This window comes from Henckelia pumila, chromosome 3, assembly GCF_033568475.1.
Source record: "Henckelia pumila isolate YLH828 chromosome 3, ASM3356847v2, whole genome shotgun sequence".
In the NCBI taxonomy this organism is placed as follows: domain Eukaryota; kingdom Viridiplantae; phylum Streptophyta; class Magnoliopsida; order Lamiales; family Gesneriaceae; genus Henckelia; species Henckelia pumila.
Window position 1 is genome coordinate 26530143 of NC_133122.1, and position 12955 is coordinate 26543097.

Below are 12955 nucleotides of genomic sequence, written 5' to 3' on the forward strand. Positions count from 1 at the left end.
CAAAGCTCAAAGCTCTACCGGACCATTCTTGATCCCTCTGGATCCATTCTTCAATTCCTTAAACCCATTTGGGAATCTCTTAATCATGTTTTAGGTAGTGTTTGTAACCTTTAAATATAAGTGATTATGAATTTTTTTCTTCACAAATTTGTTAAGAAAAAATTCATAATCACTTATTTTAGAGGTTGGAAACACTACCTTAGCCAATCAAACATAATTAAGCACTTGATTAACTTTATTTAGAGACGGGTTACTACAACTGAAGTGGGTTGTTGCATATAGTTGTAATAGTCAAATTCTTCTAATGATATACTTCCAAGCAGGGACAACCCTTAGGTATGGCGGGCCGGAAGACCGCATAAGGCCCCACTTTCAAAACGGGCCCCTAATTATTTTTAAATTAGTATTTATATTAATAATTATATAATTTTAGTTAATAAAAAATTATATGATAAAAAAATGATTGTTTTATGGCAAAACCTTTGCTCCGATTGAGTTAAATCACCACAAACTCTCGTAATCCATCAATTTTTTTTTTAATTTTATCTTCTTTCTTCATGCGGCCTTGCAAATAATTTACACTAAGCACAAAAATTTATCGCAGACCTCCATTATTTTATGGGTAGCCATATTGTCAAGTTTTTTTTACTTATTATACAATTAAACCATAATAATTACTCATATTAAAAATTTAAAATTGTGTAATTTTACAAAAGGTAACATTTTTTTTCATTTTTTTATTTAATAATTACTAATTGATTATTGAATTGTTATTTTATTAATTCATATTACGCTAATTTATTATTATCCTACATATATGTTTATTTTTGTTCATTTTTATCTCATTATTTATTACCATTTTATATTGGACACAAATTTAGTTAAAATAGTTTTATTCTTGCACAATTATTCATCGTACATAAATTGACAAAAAATGCCGAATTTGCTTCAAAAAAATGCAAGAATAATGTATTTTAAATAATATTGATTGTTGAATAAGTTATTTTGCAAAACTATATAGAGCCTTTGTGATGTGTAATTTTGTTAATTACGTATTATGGTTTACTTAAATTTATAATATTCGATTATGGTTTACTTATTATGGAAAAAAATTTATATTCGCCCCGGGCGTGGTTCATCTCAAGACCGTCTATGCTTCCGAGGAAGAAGAAGAGGTCACATAGGATTGTTTGAAATCTCCGAACATTCATAAATAAATCCGGATCTATTTATTTATCGCATTTACTTTACTTTTGCTATTGATTTTTGGATTGCATTGTTAAAACATTTTATGTGTTTGATAAAATACCTAAATGTTGCATTCAAAGTGTTTGATAAAATGCTTCAACTAAACTATTTTCATCTATCGATTTCCATCCTTTTAACATGCTTTACAAAATGATAAATCTGTTTCTACGAATTATTATTTCGAGTATTTTCTGTTTGGTTTTGAAACCAAACTTAATTTAATTCATCGGTGCTCAATATTTTAAGAACCGAGCTATTGTAGCTCAAATTATTTAAAAATGTATATTCACCCCCTCTACACATTTTCAATCACATCAGTATTATCTTAATTTAAATAGCAAAAAAAAAATAAATTAATGGAACGTATCGAAAAGTAAATTTAGTATGAGAATAATAATTAACAATGAGAAATATTACTAAAAAAAATGAGAAATAAGAATCTAAGAAAATGCAGTAGGAAAATGAACTAGTAAAAAACTATTGTCGATTTACGTATTTTAACTTTTAAGAATAACTTTTGTTTGTATAAAACCCATATTCAACAATAATTTCTACTTACTTAAATAAAAATTCATAAATTGGTGGATGCTCATTCTTCTTCTACATCATTGATTCAGGTAAAAAAGTTAGGTAGTCGATATTTTGCAAATGGTTAAAAAATGATTATGAGTACTTTTTCTTATAAAATGTTACAAACATGCACTATCTTGGTTTTATAATTAATTATTTATCAAACATAATTCAATTCTTATTTTCGATTTTTCATTTTCAAACAATATAACTTCTAATTTTTCCCTCATTTCGTCATAATTTATAACTTTTTAAGCCTCGTAATTAACAAATTTAATCACTTGGAAAAAAACACATAAATTTTTGCTTCTACCCCCAAGATGATTAACCGTCCAATTTAAATTAACTATTAGTTAACTATGAAAATGAGACAGATAGATGGCAAAAAAGAGAAAATTATTTTATTCATCTCATATATTTATAATTTTGCGATTTTATTCTCTATATTATCAGATTTCAGTTTTATGTCAATATCTAATTTATTTTTTTGGGGTAATTTTAATAAGTTTTTTGATATCACGCTGATGTGACATCAATACAGCGCTTACGTGAAGCTGATACATAAACATTTTCGACAAAAACATAAAAGACTAAAATTGAAATTTAAAAAAATAAAAGATCAAAATTTCGAAATAACAAAATTATAGGACCGAACATTTATATAAAAATGTCAAATATTTGGACCAAACTTTTGGGTGGGTGTATTCAATCCAGATTTTTAATGACTTTTAGTTACTTTTTAAAATGATAGACTTTTGTGGAGTTGATGGATTTTTATTGACATTTATAGAATCTCACGGATTTACAAACAGATTTTCATGGATTCTTTGTAGACTTTTGCAGTAGAGATTTGTAAATTTTTCATACAATTACATGAATTTGTATCTTAAATATATCTTTTTTTTTCTTTGAAGTAATAATTGTTTGACATAAATAATAACTTTATGGAAAAATTGCAAATTTAGTCATGTATGTTTGACACTTTACGATTGTAGTTTTCTATATTTTCACGTTTCAGTTTTAGTCATTCATGTTCTATTTTTGGCAATTTCGGTCATTTTTATTCAAAAATGCTTACGTGGCACTGTACATGTCAGCTCCACATCAGCACTGAATTTGTGTCACGTCAGCGCCACGTCGGAAAAGAATTAAAATTGCCGAAAAAATTAAGATAGCGGTTTGCGATTTTGGTCCTCTATGTTTTCACATTTCAGTTAGTCCTGCATGTTTTATTTTTGACAATTTCGGTCCTTTTATTCAAAAATGCTTATGTGGCACTGTACACGTGAGCTCCACATCAGCATTGAATTGATGCCACGTAAAAAAAAAGACTAAAATTTTCAAAAAAAAATAAATATAACGGACTAAAATTAAAATATGAAAATATAAAGGACTGAAATCGTAAAATGATAAACATACAGGACAAAAAAAATAATTTTTCCTAAATTTATTTGAAATATTTTTTTAATTTATTGATGAAAATGGATTTCATTTATTTTAAATGTATATATATATATATATTATTGTAACAAAATTATAAAGTAAAAACTTTGCGATTGTGTAAAATTAATTTTTTAAAAAAACATATGATAATTTATAAATTATTTTATCAATTATATCATAAAAATTTATTTGTTTTTTTATCATGTCTGTTATCCGTTATTCAAATATTTGAATTAAATCATATTATAATTTATTGAATCATATATTATTATCATTAAATATTATAATTATTGATATAAATCATATATTAAAAAGCACAAAATATTTGGAAAATTTCAAATTTTTAAATAATATTTTTTATTTTGATTTTTGGAGAAGAATGAAAAAATACATATATAGGAGAGAGTGAGATAGAGAGGGGTGAGATAGTGAAGAGTGAGAAAATGTGAGAAAAAAATATAAATTATGGGTTTTATAAGTTTACAAAATATAGTTGTACCTTAAGCATTAATGTTTGTATGTCCATGATTTTCATGGAGTTATTAAAAGTTCATTGATATTTTGAATAATACTAGACTTTTATAGAGTTTTTAAAAGTCAAGTTTGAATACCACTTGACTTTTAAAACTCTAAAAAAGTTTATTTTGAATACCACAAAATTTCTGTAGAGTTTATAAAAATCATGATTGAATACTACTAAACTTTTAAAATCCATAAAAGTCATTAATTTTCCGGATTGAATACAGGCCCTTGTTTTCCATTGAAGACCATTTCGCAATCACCGTCTCGCTTCTCTCTCAAACACAACACGGACTCTTGAATCTGCCATAACCATTACAGGTACAGCTCTTTCTTTCATTCTACTCATCTATGGGCATTGAAGTGTCGGATTTTTTTGGTTTTCTTTTTTATTGACGATTTATTAAAAATTTGCCGAATTTTCTCAACTTGACAATTGGGTTTGATATGTCAGTTTGAGGAAAGTTTTAGTATTTTGTCCAAAAATTCTGAATTGGCTAGAATATTGACGCAAATACCGGTGATGCATGATTTTCAGTTTGGAATGCTTACCCGATTCATTTCCTGGAAATTTGTAGTTCTAAACTGTGAATTCATCGGAGTCTTAGTAGAGGATTATCATGAATGGCATAGGCTATTGCCCGGGTGATTTGATATCAGAAGTTTATTTTGATTTACAGGAGAAGTTCCCATGTCTATTAGGTTGATAGAATATTTACTGACATACTCTGATGCTGAAGCGGTACTTAAGAATAGATATTCAACTTCTTTCACCTTGTAAAATTCTTACAAGAATTTGGGTCAATCATGCCAAATTCATGTCTGGAAATACTTTTTCTTCTTGTTAAGAATGAGTTTAAGGATAGCAAGGTGTGAAAAGGTGAGAAATATTTGACAATTTCATTAACAACCAGTTACCTCTGCATGATGATATAGGCTAACTAGTCTAGCGACTAGCGGGAACCTGAGTGTGTCCCCTAATGGCTTCTGAGAAGGAGATGGAGCAAGATTATCTGGCCGAGTCCCTCAATGATCTCTTCACCAGTGTCTCTAATACGATTAAAGGCGACCTTCAGGTAATAGCTTCATGAGATGTTTTGTTGGCTTAAATAATACGAAGGAGTGAATGAGTTCATGGAGAAGTGCTATATGGTGAATTGGTGATATATATGCGTATACTTCGTTTGCGTGGGACGATTGCTCCATCCTGTTCAAGAATTATGATATTTCACTGTGTAATTATTGTTAAAACCTTGAGTACTTTTGTTCTTCCAAATAAATCCAGTCAATCCATCTTGCCTGTCCAGTCGATCCTCTCCCAAATTATTGGATCAGACCTTGCTCCTTAGGTTAGTGTCTCAAGTGAGTTTGAAATCAATGCAAATAATGATTATTCCTTTTGGTCTAGGTAAAGATTTTTTGGGGAAATTCTGGCAATGTTGTGGGATCATGCTTAATATACATGCATAACAACTTTTAAATGGTTTCTTGTTCTTATTTCCTCAAACATTTTTCCCAATGCTCTTGTTGCTATTATGACCCATCCTGCGATATCCATATATGTTTGATTAGAGAGAGCTACTCAGCATTTTCAGGTCTGCCTGGTGAAATGGCAAAGGCTATTGCCCGGGTGATTTTATATCAGAAGTTTATTTTGATTCACAGGAGAAGTTCCCATGTCTCTTAGGTTGATAGATTATTTAATGACATACTACATACTCTGATGCTGAAGCGTACTTAAGAATACGTATTCAACTTCTTTCACCTGGTAAAATTCTTACAAGAATTTGGGTCAATCATGCCAAATTCATGTCTGGAAATACTTTTTCTTCTTGTAAAGAATGAGTTTAAGGATAGCAAGGTGTGAAAAGGTGAGAAATATTTGCAATTTCGTTAACAAACAGTTACCTCTGCATGATGATATAGGCTAACTAGTCCAGCGACTAGCGGGAACCTGAGTGTGTCTCCTAATGGCTTCTGGGAAGGAGATGGAGCAAGATTATCTGGCCGAGTCCCTCAATGATCTCGTCACCAGTGTCTCTAATATGATTAAAGGCGACCTTGAGGTAATAGCTTCATGAGATGTTTTGTTGGTTTAAATTTAAATAATACGAAGGAGTGAATGAGTTCATGGAGAAGTGCTATATGGTGAATTGGTGATATATATGCGTATACTTCGTTTGCGTGGGACAATTGCTCCATCCTGTTCAAGAATTATGATATTTCAATGGGTAATTATTTTCAAAACCTTGATCAGTACTTTTGTTATTCCAAATAAATCCAGTCAATCCATCTTGCCTGCCCAGTCGATCTTCTCCCAAATTATTGGATCAGCCCTTGCTCCTTAGGTTAGTGTCTCTAGCGAGTTTGAAATCAATGCAAATGATGCTTATTCCCTTTGGTCTAGGTAAAGATTTTTTGGGGAAATTCTGGCAATGTTGTGGGATCATGCTTAGCTTAATATACATGCATAACGACTTTTAAATGGTTTCTTATTCTTATTTCCTCGAACCTTTTTCCCAATGCTCTTGTTGCTATGTATGACTCATCCTGCGAGCTGAAAGCCTGAAACTGTTCAAATGTCTCAGGGAACAAATGACTTGCTCAAACTTTTGGAGAAAATGAATATAAGGGTCTCGGAAGAATACACAAGCTTTGGCGATGTGGCTTCTGGTTTAAGAGTATATGTGGAGCAACTGAAATCAAAAAGTAATGGCTTCGACCAATATGTTCAACAGATCGATTCGATAGAGCAACAAGTCACCGAGTTTGAAGCTGTAGTTTCTATGCTTGATAAATACGTTTCTCTGTTAGAAACAAAGATGAAATCTATCTACCAGATTCCACCTTCATAGATTTTGTTCATTCTTTCAAAATAATGATCATATCATCATTTTTTTTTTAAAAAAAAAAACTTGAAGTTCTACCTAAGCACTTATTTTAGATTTTAGAGACATTAGAGTTGAGCAAAATGTCGCAAGTCAGTCTTTGGTTCTTTCTTGTGTTATCGAATACATTAATTATAGTTTGTGAATAAATAATCAAATAATTGATTTGGATTTGATATTTTGGTCGTTGACTAAAAATCTGTGCCGTCATTCCTTTAATCCTTTTCCTTTTCCTTTCTATTTTTTTTGGGGGGTTTAATTATCATAATGATTTAGAGGCAAAATAAACACCTTCAACTATATATAAGTACTCAACTACATTTCAGAAATGTTTAAATCTTAACAATAAAATCAATATACTAATATTGCTGATTCATAAACTTTGAGATATATCCCATCTACGTACAAATAATATAGTACCAGCCCTAACAACTACTCCCGCTGCTGCTTAAAAGTGAGTACTGTTGTGGCACTACGAAGCTGCTTTCAGGTCGGCCAAAATAGAATCCATATTGAGATTGATTCACATCACGAAATGGGTCGACTTGCCAGTGATCGTCTGGAAGAATTGCGAACACGTTGCTGTTGTTGGGCGTATATCCATCAAACATATAATTCTGATCATGATGACCAATACTAGTATTTGCTGCAACTGTAATATCATCCATATTAAAATTAGTTGCTTGACCATTAGAGTGATTCACTCGATCATCTTCAAAAATCTTATCATGTGTAATATCTTCGAGATATTTAAATTCTTCAAATGATTGGCCATCCTCCAAGTGAATGTGATCATTTACTTCATCATCTTTCTTCCCTCTCTTGACAGAAATCGGCCACTCGCAGTCGGCATCATCTTTGATTGATCTCTTCATGCCCACCGTCTGTTTGTTTCTGTATATTTTGTTGATAACCCAATATTTCATGATCTGAAAAAAAAAAAAAAAAAGTTGCATGCAAAAGTTAGATTATATATGCATTGCATGTGTTTGACAAGCTAGGAAATTTATTCCAAGACATGAAAATTAATTATGATTTAAACGTACCTTGTTGTTTAAACTACTAATTTTGACAGAAGTGGTTGTATATTCATTCATTTTAAATTCCGTTCTCTTGTTCTTGTCTTGGTAAAAATCAAGGGATCTTTTGTATCCTATCAATGAGCCCGCACGATCGTACACCGGTTTATCCTTAGCCGTTGCTTTCCAAAACCCGCCCTTGGTCTTGCGGGAAGACCGCTTCCCGCTGCATATTGTATTATTAATTATATATGATCAGTTAAATTATAGAATTATATATATATAATTGGTATTAAAATTGCATATTGTATTCAAGATATCGAATGTCAAAGAAAAAAAGTAAATATCGGTGAGTATTAATTATTTAATTAAAATTACATGCATGGGCGGCGATCAATGATCCACGAGCCAAATATTATTAATTTCATGAACAAGATCAATCGGATTTATAGGTCGTGAACATATATATAAACAACAACAATAATAGTTAATTATATTGATTGAAAATTAGAATCATAAATGAATACATACCGATGAGTTCTTGAGGGTTGTGATCGTAGAAGTTGACACAAGGAATAACATGTTCCATTCCGTTCGGCAACGGGAAATCCTTAACCTTGAGCGTTAAATAATATGCTACCAATACTTGGTCCGTCGGATTGAATCTAAAACCAACCGGTACACGACGATTCATCATTCCTGCAGATCCAATCGTATGGCTAGCAAGTTGAAAGTTGGTGAAGATTTTTTTGAGAAAGCTAAGCTACAATGAATGATTTTAATTCTTACGCATATGGCGTTGATGTATATATAATAATATAATGTAAATTTGAGTTAGAGAGTCCTCCTTTCAATTAAAAACGTAAAAGTGACCATAATCCAATTTAAATTATTAATTTATCCACTTTTTTTGGATTTTTTGAATAGATTTTTACGGGACAAAGATTTTGGTAAGATTGCTAAAAGATTCTAATATCCCGGCCCATTTGTTTTATGATTAGTGAATTATTATTTTAATTTTCCATCCCATAAAAATTCTACGGATTTTTATTTCAAAACTTATCCGAGCCTTAAATTTTTCTTTATTCATGGATGACGTATTTGTGTTTTCATGAAAAATGATTTAGGCCCATCAATTTTATTGGTTGATTAAAATTTGTGAAGAGGTTTTTTTTTTTTCTACGTCTATAAACTGTAAATATTATTTAAGAAATTTTCGGTGTATTATATGCTATGTTTAAATCGTTTAATTTTGATTTTTGAATATCTTAATTTATTGGATAGGATTTCCATTTTGAAAAGATATATTTATGTCATTCTTGGTGCACAAGTTTTAGAATGAGATTTTAAAATTTTTTTTTTTTACATTTATTATTTTCAAGATTTATGTTCAAAATTTTTTATGTATTTGATATGCTGTGTCGGTCATGACATTAAAAAAAAATCCCTACAATTAATTTTAAAAATTTACGGTAATATTACTTACTATATATTATTCTTCTTAACAATTAATATTATTTCTGCCTGTACAAATCCCAAATGGCCATAAAGTTCATTTGTGTTGATTAGTTTGCGAATTTGATTTGGATTTGATATTTTGGTAGTTGACTAAAAATCTGTGATGTCATTATCACAAGATAGAGTGTTGAAAATATATTATTATTATTATTATTATTATTATTATTATTATTATGTTGAATATTGAAAATTGAGTTGTATATTATGTTGAATGTTGAAAATTGAGTTGTATAATTTTGAAAATTAGTGTGTGATGATGTAGCTGATGATGTATAAATTTTTGGACTAATTTTCATATGAGATTAGGTCTCTCCATTTATGTATAAAAACATAATTTAAGAGAAAAAATTTTACTAAGAGTTGAGTTTGATATATTTTGAATTTTGAAATTTTTAATTTTTATGATAAATTTTTAACTAGAAATTTGTGGGAACACAATGCAATATTTCTACTTTTAGTTTTCCATTGAAGACCATTTCGCCATCACCGCCTCGCTTCTCTTTCAAACACGAATCTGCCATTACAGGTACAGCTCTTTCTTTCATTCTAGGCATCTATGGGCATTGAAGTTTCGGATTTTTTTTAGTTTTTTTTGACGAATTGTTAGAAATTTTCTGATTTTTCTCAAAACTTGACAATTGGGTTTGATGTCAGTTTGAGGAAAGTTTTAGTATTTTGTCCAAAAATTCTGAATTGGCTTACGCAAATACTAGTTTGAAATGCTTACCCGATTCATTTCCTGGAAATTTATAGTTCTAAACTTTGAATTCATAGGAGTCGTAGTAGAGGATTATCATGAATGTACCTCAAGATTCTTCAAGAAGTGGTTTTCGGTAATTTTATGATTTATTTGAACTGCTAAGAATCTCATGGGTCGAAATATCTATCTATCAAATCAAATCAAATCTATCCATATATGTTTGATTAGAGAGATCTACTCAGCATTTTCAGGTCTGCCTGGTGAAATGGCATAGGCTATTGCCCGGGTGATTTTATATCAGAAGTTTATTTTGATTCACAGGAGAAGTTCCCATGTCTCTTAGGTTGATAGAATATTTACTGACATACTCTGATGCTGAAGCGTACTTAAGAATAGATATTCAACTTCTTTCACCTGGTAAAATTCTTACAAGAAATTTGGGTGCGTAGTTTGTGTTGACTTACTTGGTATTGCAAGATTACTTTGGATCTTTGATCTTGCTTCTCGCTGTCGCAGTTATCAGATTGCCTTGGATGCCTAACCATATTGATTGTATCTTTCTTTGGAAAAAAATTGGTACATAGATGAAAGGTATCTTTTAGTTGTGCATATCTTATCTGTAATCCAAAAATAAGTGTTGCACTTGGTGACTCCAGTAGTTTTCTTATCTGGCTAATGGGAAAGTGATCACTGCATGAAAGGAAATTGTATGATTGCAGCACCCAAATTATTTTGTGATCTGACTCAACTTTTTCTTCTTGTTAAGAATGAGTTTAAGGATAGCAAGGTGTGAAAAGGTGGGAAATATTTGACGATTTCATTAACAAACATTTACCTCTACATGCTGATCGATATAGGCTAACTAGTCTAGCGACTAGTGGGAACCTGAGTGTGTCTCCTAATGGCTTCTGGGAAGGAGATGGAGCAAGATTATCTGGCCGAGTCCCTCAATGATCTCTTCACCAGTGTCTCTAATATGATTAAAGGCGACCTTGAGGTAATAGCTTCATGAGATGTTTTGTTGGTTTAAATTTAAATAATACGAAGGAGTGAATGAGTTCATGGAGAAGTGCTATATGGTGAATTGGTGATATATATGCGTATACTTCGTTTGCGTGGGACAATTGCTCCATCCTGTTCAAGAATTATGATATTTCAATGTGTAATTATTTTCAAAACCTTGATCAGTACTTTTGTTATTCCAAATAAATCCAGTCAATCCATCTTGCCTGCACAGTCGATCTTCTCCCAAATTATTGGATCAGCCCTTGCTCCTTAGGTTAGTGTCTCTAGCGAGTTTGAAATCAATGCAAATGATGCTTATTCCCTTTGGTCTAGGTAATGATTTTTTGGGGAAATTCTGGCAATGTTGTGGGATCATGCTTAGCTTAATATACATGCATAACGACTTTTAAATGGTTTCTTATTCTTATTTCCTTAAACCTTTTTCCCAATGCTCTTGTTGCTATGTATGACTCATCCTGCGAGCTGAAAGCCTGAAACTGTTCAAATGTCTCAGGGAACAAATGACTTGCTCAAACTTTTGGAAAAAATGAATATAAGGGTCTCGGAAGAATACACAGGCTTTGGCGATGTGGCTTCTGGTTTAAGAGTATATGTGGAGCAACTGAAATCAAAAAGTAATGGCTTCGACCAATATGTTCAACAGATCGATTCGATAGAGCAACAAGTCACCGAGTTTGAAGCTGTAGTTTCTATGCTTGATAAATACGTTTCTCTGTTAGAAACAAAGATGAAATCTATCTACCAGATTCCACCTTCATAGATTTTGTTCATTCTTTCAAAATAATGATCATATCATCATTTTTTTTTTAAAAAAAAAAACTTGAAGTTCTACCTAAGCACTTATTTTAGATTTTAGAGACATTAGAGTTGAGCAAAATGTCGCAAGTCAGTCTTTGGTTCTTTCTTGTGTTATCGAATACATTATTTATAGTCTGTGAATAAATAATCAAATAATTGATTTGGATTTGATATTTTGGTCGTTGACTAAAAATCTGTGCCGTCATTCCTTTAATCCTTTTCCTTTCTATTTTTTTTTTGGGGGGGTTTAATTGTCATAATGATTTAGAGGCAAAATAAACACCTTCAACTATATATAAGTACTCAACTACATTTCAGAAATGTTTAAATCTTAACAATAAAATCAATATACTAATATTGCTGATTCATAAACTTTGAGATATATCTCATCTACGTACGTACAAGTAATATAATAACTGCAGCCCTAACAACTACTCCCGCTGCTGCTTAAAAGTGAGTACTGTTGTGGCACTACGAAGCTGCTTTTGGGTCGGCCAAAATAGAATCCGTATTGAGACTGATTCACATCATGAAATGGGTCGACTTGCCAATGATCGTCTGGAAGAATTGCGAACACGTTGCTGTTGTTGGGCGTATATCCATCAAACATATAATTCTGATCATGATGACCAATACTAGTATTGGCTGCAACTGTAATATCATCCATATTAAAATTAGTTGCTTGGCCATCTTCAAAAATCTTATCATCTGTAATATCTTCGAGATATTTAAATTCTTCAAATGATTGGCCATCCTCCAAGTGAATGTGATCATTTACTTCATCATCTTTCTTCGCTCTCTTGACAGAAATCGGCCACTCGCAGTCGGCATCATCTTTGATTGATCTCTTCATGCCCACCTTCTGTTTGTTTCTGTATATTTTGTTGATAACCCAATATTTCATGATCTGAAAAGAAAAAAAAAAAGTTGCATGCAAAAGTTAGATTATATATGCATTGCATGTGTTTGACAAGCTAGGAAATTTATTCCAAGACATGAAATTTGACAGAAGTGGTTGTATATTCATTCATCTTAAATTCCGTTCTCTTGTTTTTGTCTTGGTAAAAATCAAGGGATCTTTTGTATCCTATCAATGAGCCCGCACGATCGTACACCGATTTATCCTTAGCCGTTGCTTTCCAAAACCCGCCCTTGGTCTTGCGGGAAGACCGCTTCCCGCTGCCCTCCATCTCCGTAAAGAAGTAATATTCTTCCGATTCCTTGAT

At 31.3% G+C, this 12955-nt stretch overlaps 2 protein-coding genes across 5 annotated transcripts; both read left to right on the plus strand.

Annotated features, from left to right (window-relative positions):
- The first annotated feature begins 4013 nt into the window (after positions 1 to 4013).
- LOC140892678 (biogenesis of lysosome-related organelles complex 1 subunit 2-like) lies at positions 4014 to 6976 on the plus strand. Of its 2 annotated transcripts, none has more exons than XM_073301631.1 (3): positions 4014 to 4101; positions 4717 to 4856; positions 6369 to 6976. In XM_073301631.1, the coding sequence occupies exons 2-3, from the start codon at positions 4761 to 4763 to the stop codon at positions 6633 to 6635; spliced, it is 363 nt and encodes a 120-aa protein (XP_073157732.1). In that variant the 5' UTR covers positions 4014 to 4101; positions 4717 to 4760; the 3' UTR covers positions 6636 to 6976. The 2 variants fall into 2 exon arrangements, with proteins under 2 accessions (XP_073157732.1, XP_073157733.1); XM_073301632.1 differs by lacking the exon at positions 4014 to 4101 and adding an exon at positions 5707 to 5846 and having other exon boundaries at positions 4754 to 4856.
- Positions 6977 to 9652: 2676 nt separating this feature from the next.
- On the plus strand, positions 9653 to 11860 carry LOC140892399 (biogenesis of lysosome-related organelles complex 1 subunit 2-like). Of its 3 annotated transcripts, none has more exons than XM_073301272.1 (3): positions 9653 to 9731; positions 10763 to 10902; positions 11425 to 11860. In XM_073301272.1, exons 2-3 carry the CDS (start codon positions 10807 to 10809, stop codon positions 11689 to 11691), a joined length of 363 nt encoding a protein of 120 aa, XP_073157373.1. In that variant the 5' UTR covers positions 9653 to 9731; positions 10763 to 10806; the 3' UTR covers positions 11692 to 11860. The 3 variants fall into 3 exon arrangements, with proteins under 3 accessions (XP_073157373.1, XP_073157372.1, XP_073157374.1); XM_073301271.1 differs by having other exon boundaries at positions 9695 to 9731; positions 10672 to 10902; XM_073301273.1 differs by lacking the exon at positions 9653 to 9731 and adding an exon at positions 9746 to 10496.
- Positions 11861 to 12955: the final 1095 nt, after the last annotated feature.

Excerpts from the sequence above, each read along its gene's own strand:
- LOC140892678 (XM_073301631.1), top strand. The coding sequence starts at position 4,761 with ATGGCTTCTGAGAAGGAGATGGAGCAAGATTATCTGGCCGAGTCCCTC. Across the intron at positions 4,857-6,368 it reads CGATTAAAGGCGACCTTCAG|GGAACAAATGACTTGCTCAA; the intron begins GTAATAGCTTCA and ends CAAATGTCTCAG.
- LOC140892399 (XM_073301272.1), top strand. The coding sequence starts at position 10,807 with ATGGCTTCTGGGAAGGAGATGGAGCAAGATTATCTGGCCGAGTCCCTC. Across the intron at positions 10,903-11,424 it reads TGATTAAAGGCGACCTTGAG|GGAACAAATGACTTGCTCAA; the intron begins GTAATAGCTTCA and ends CAAATGTCTCAG.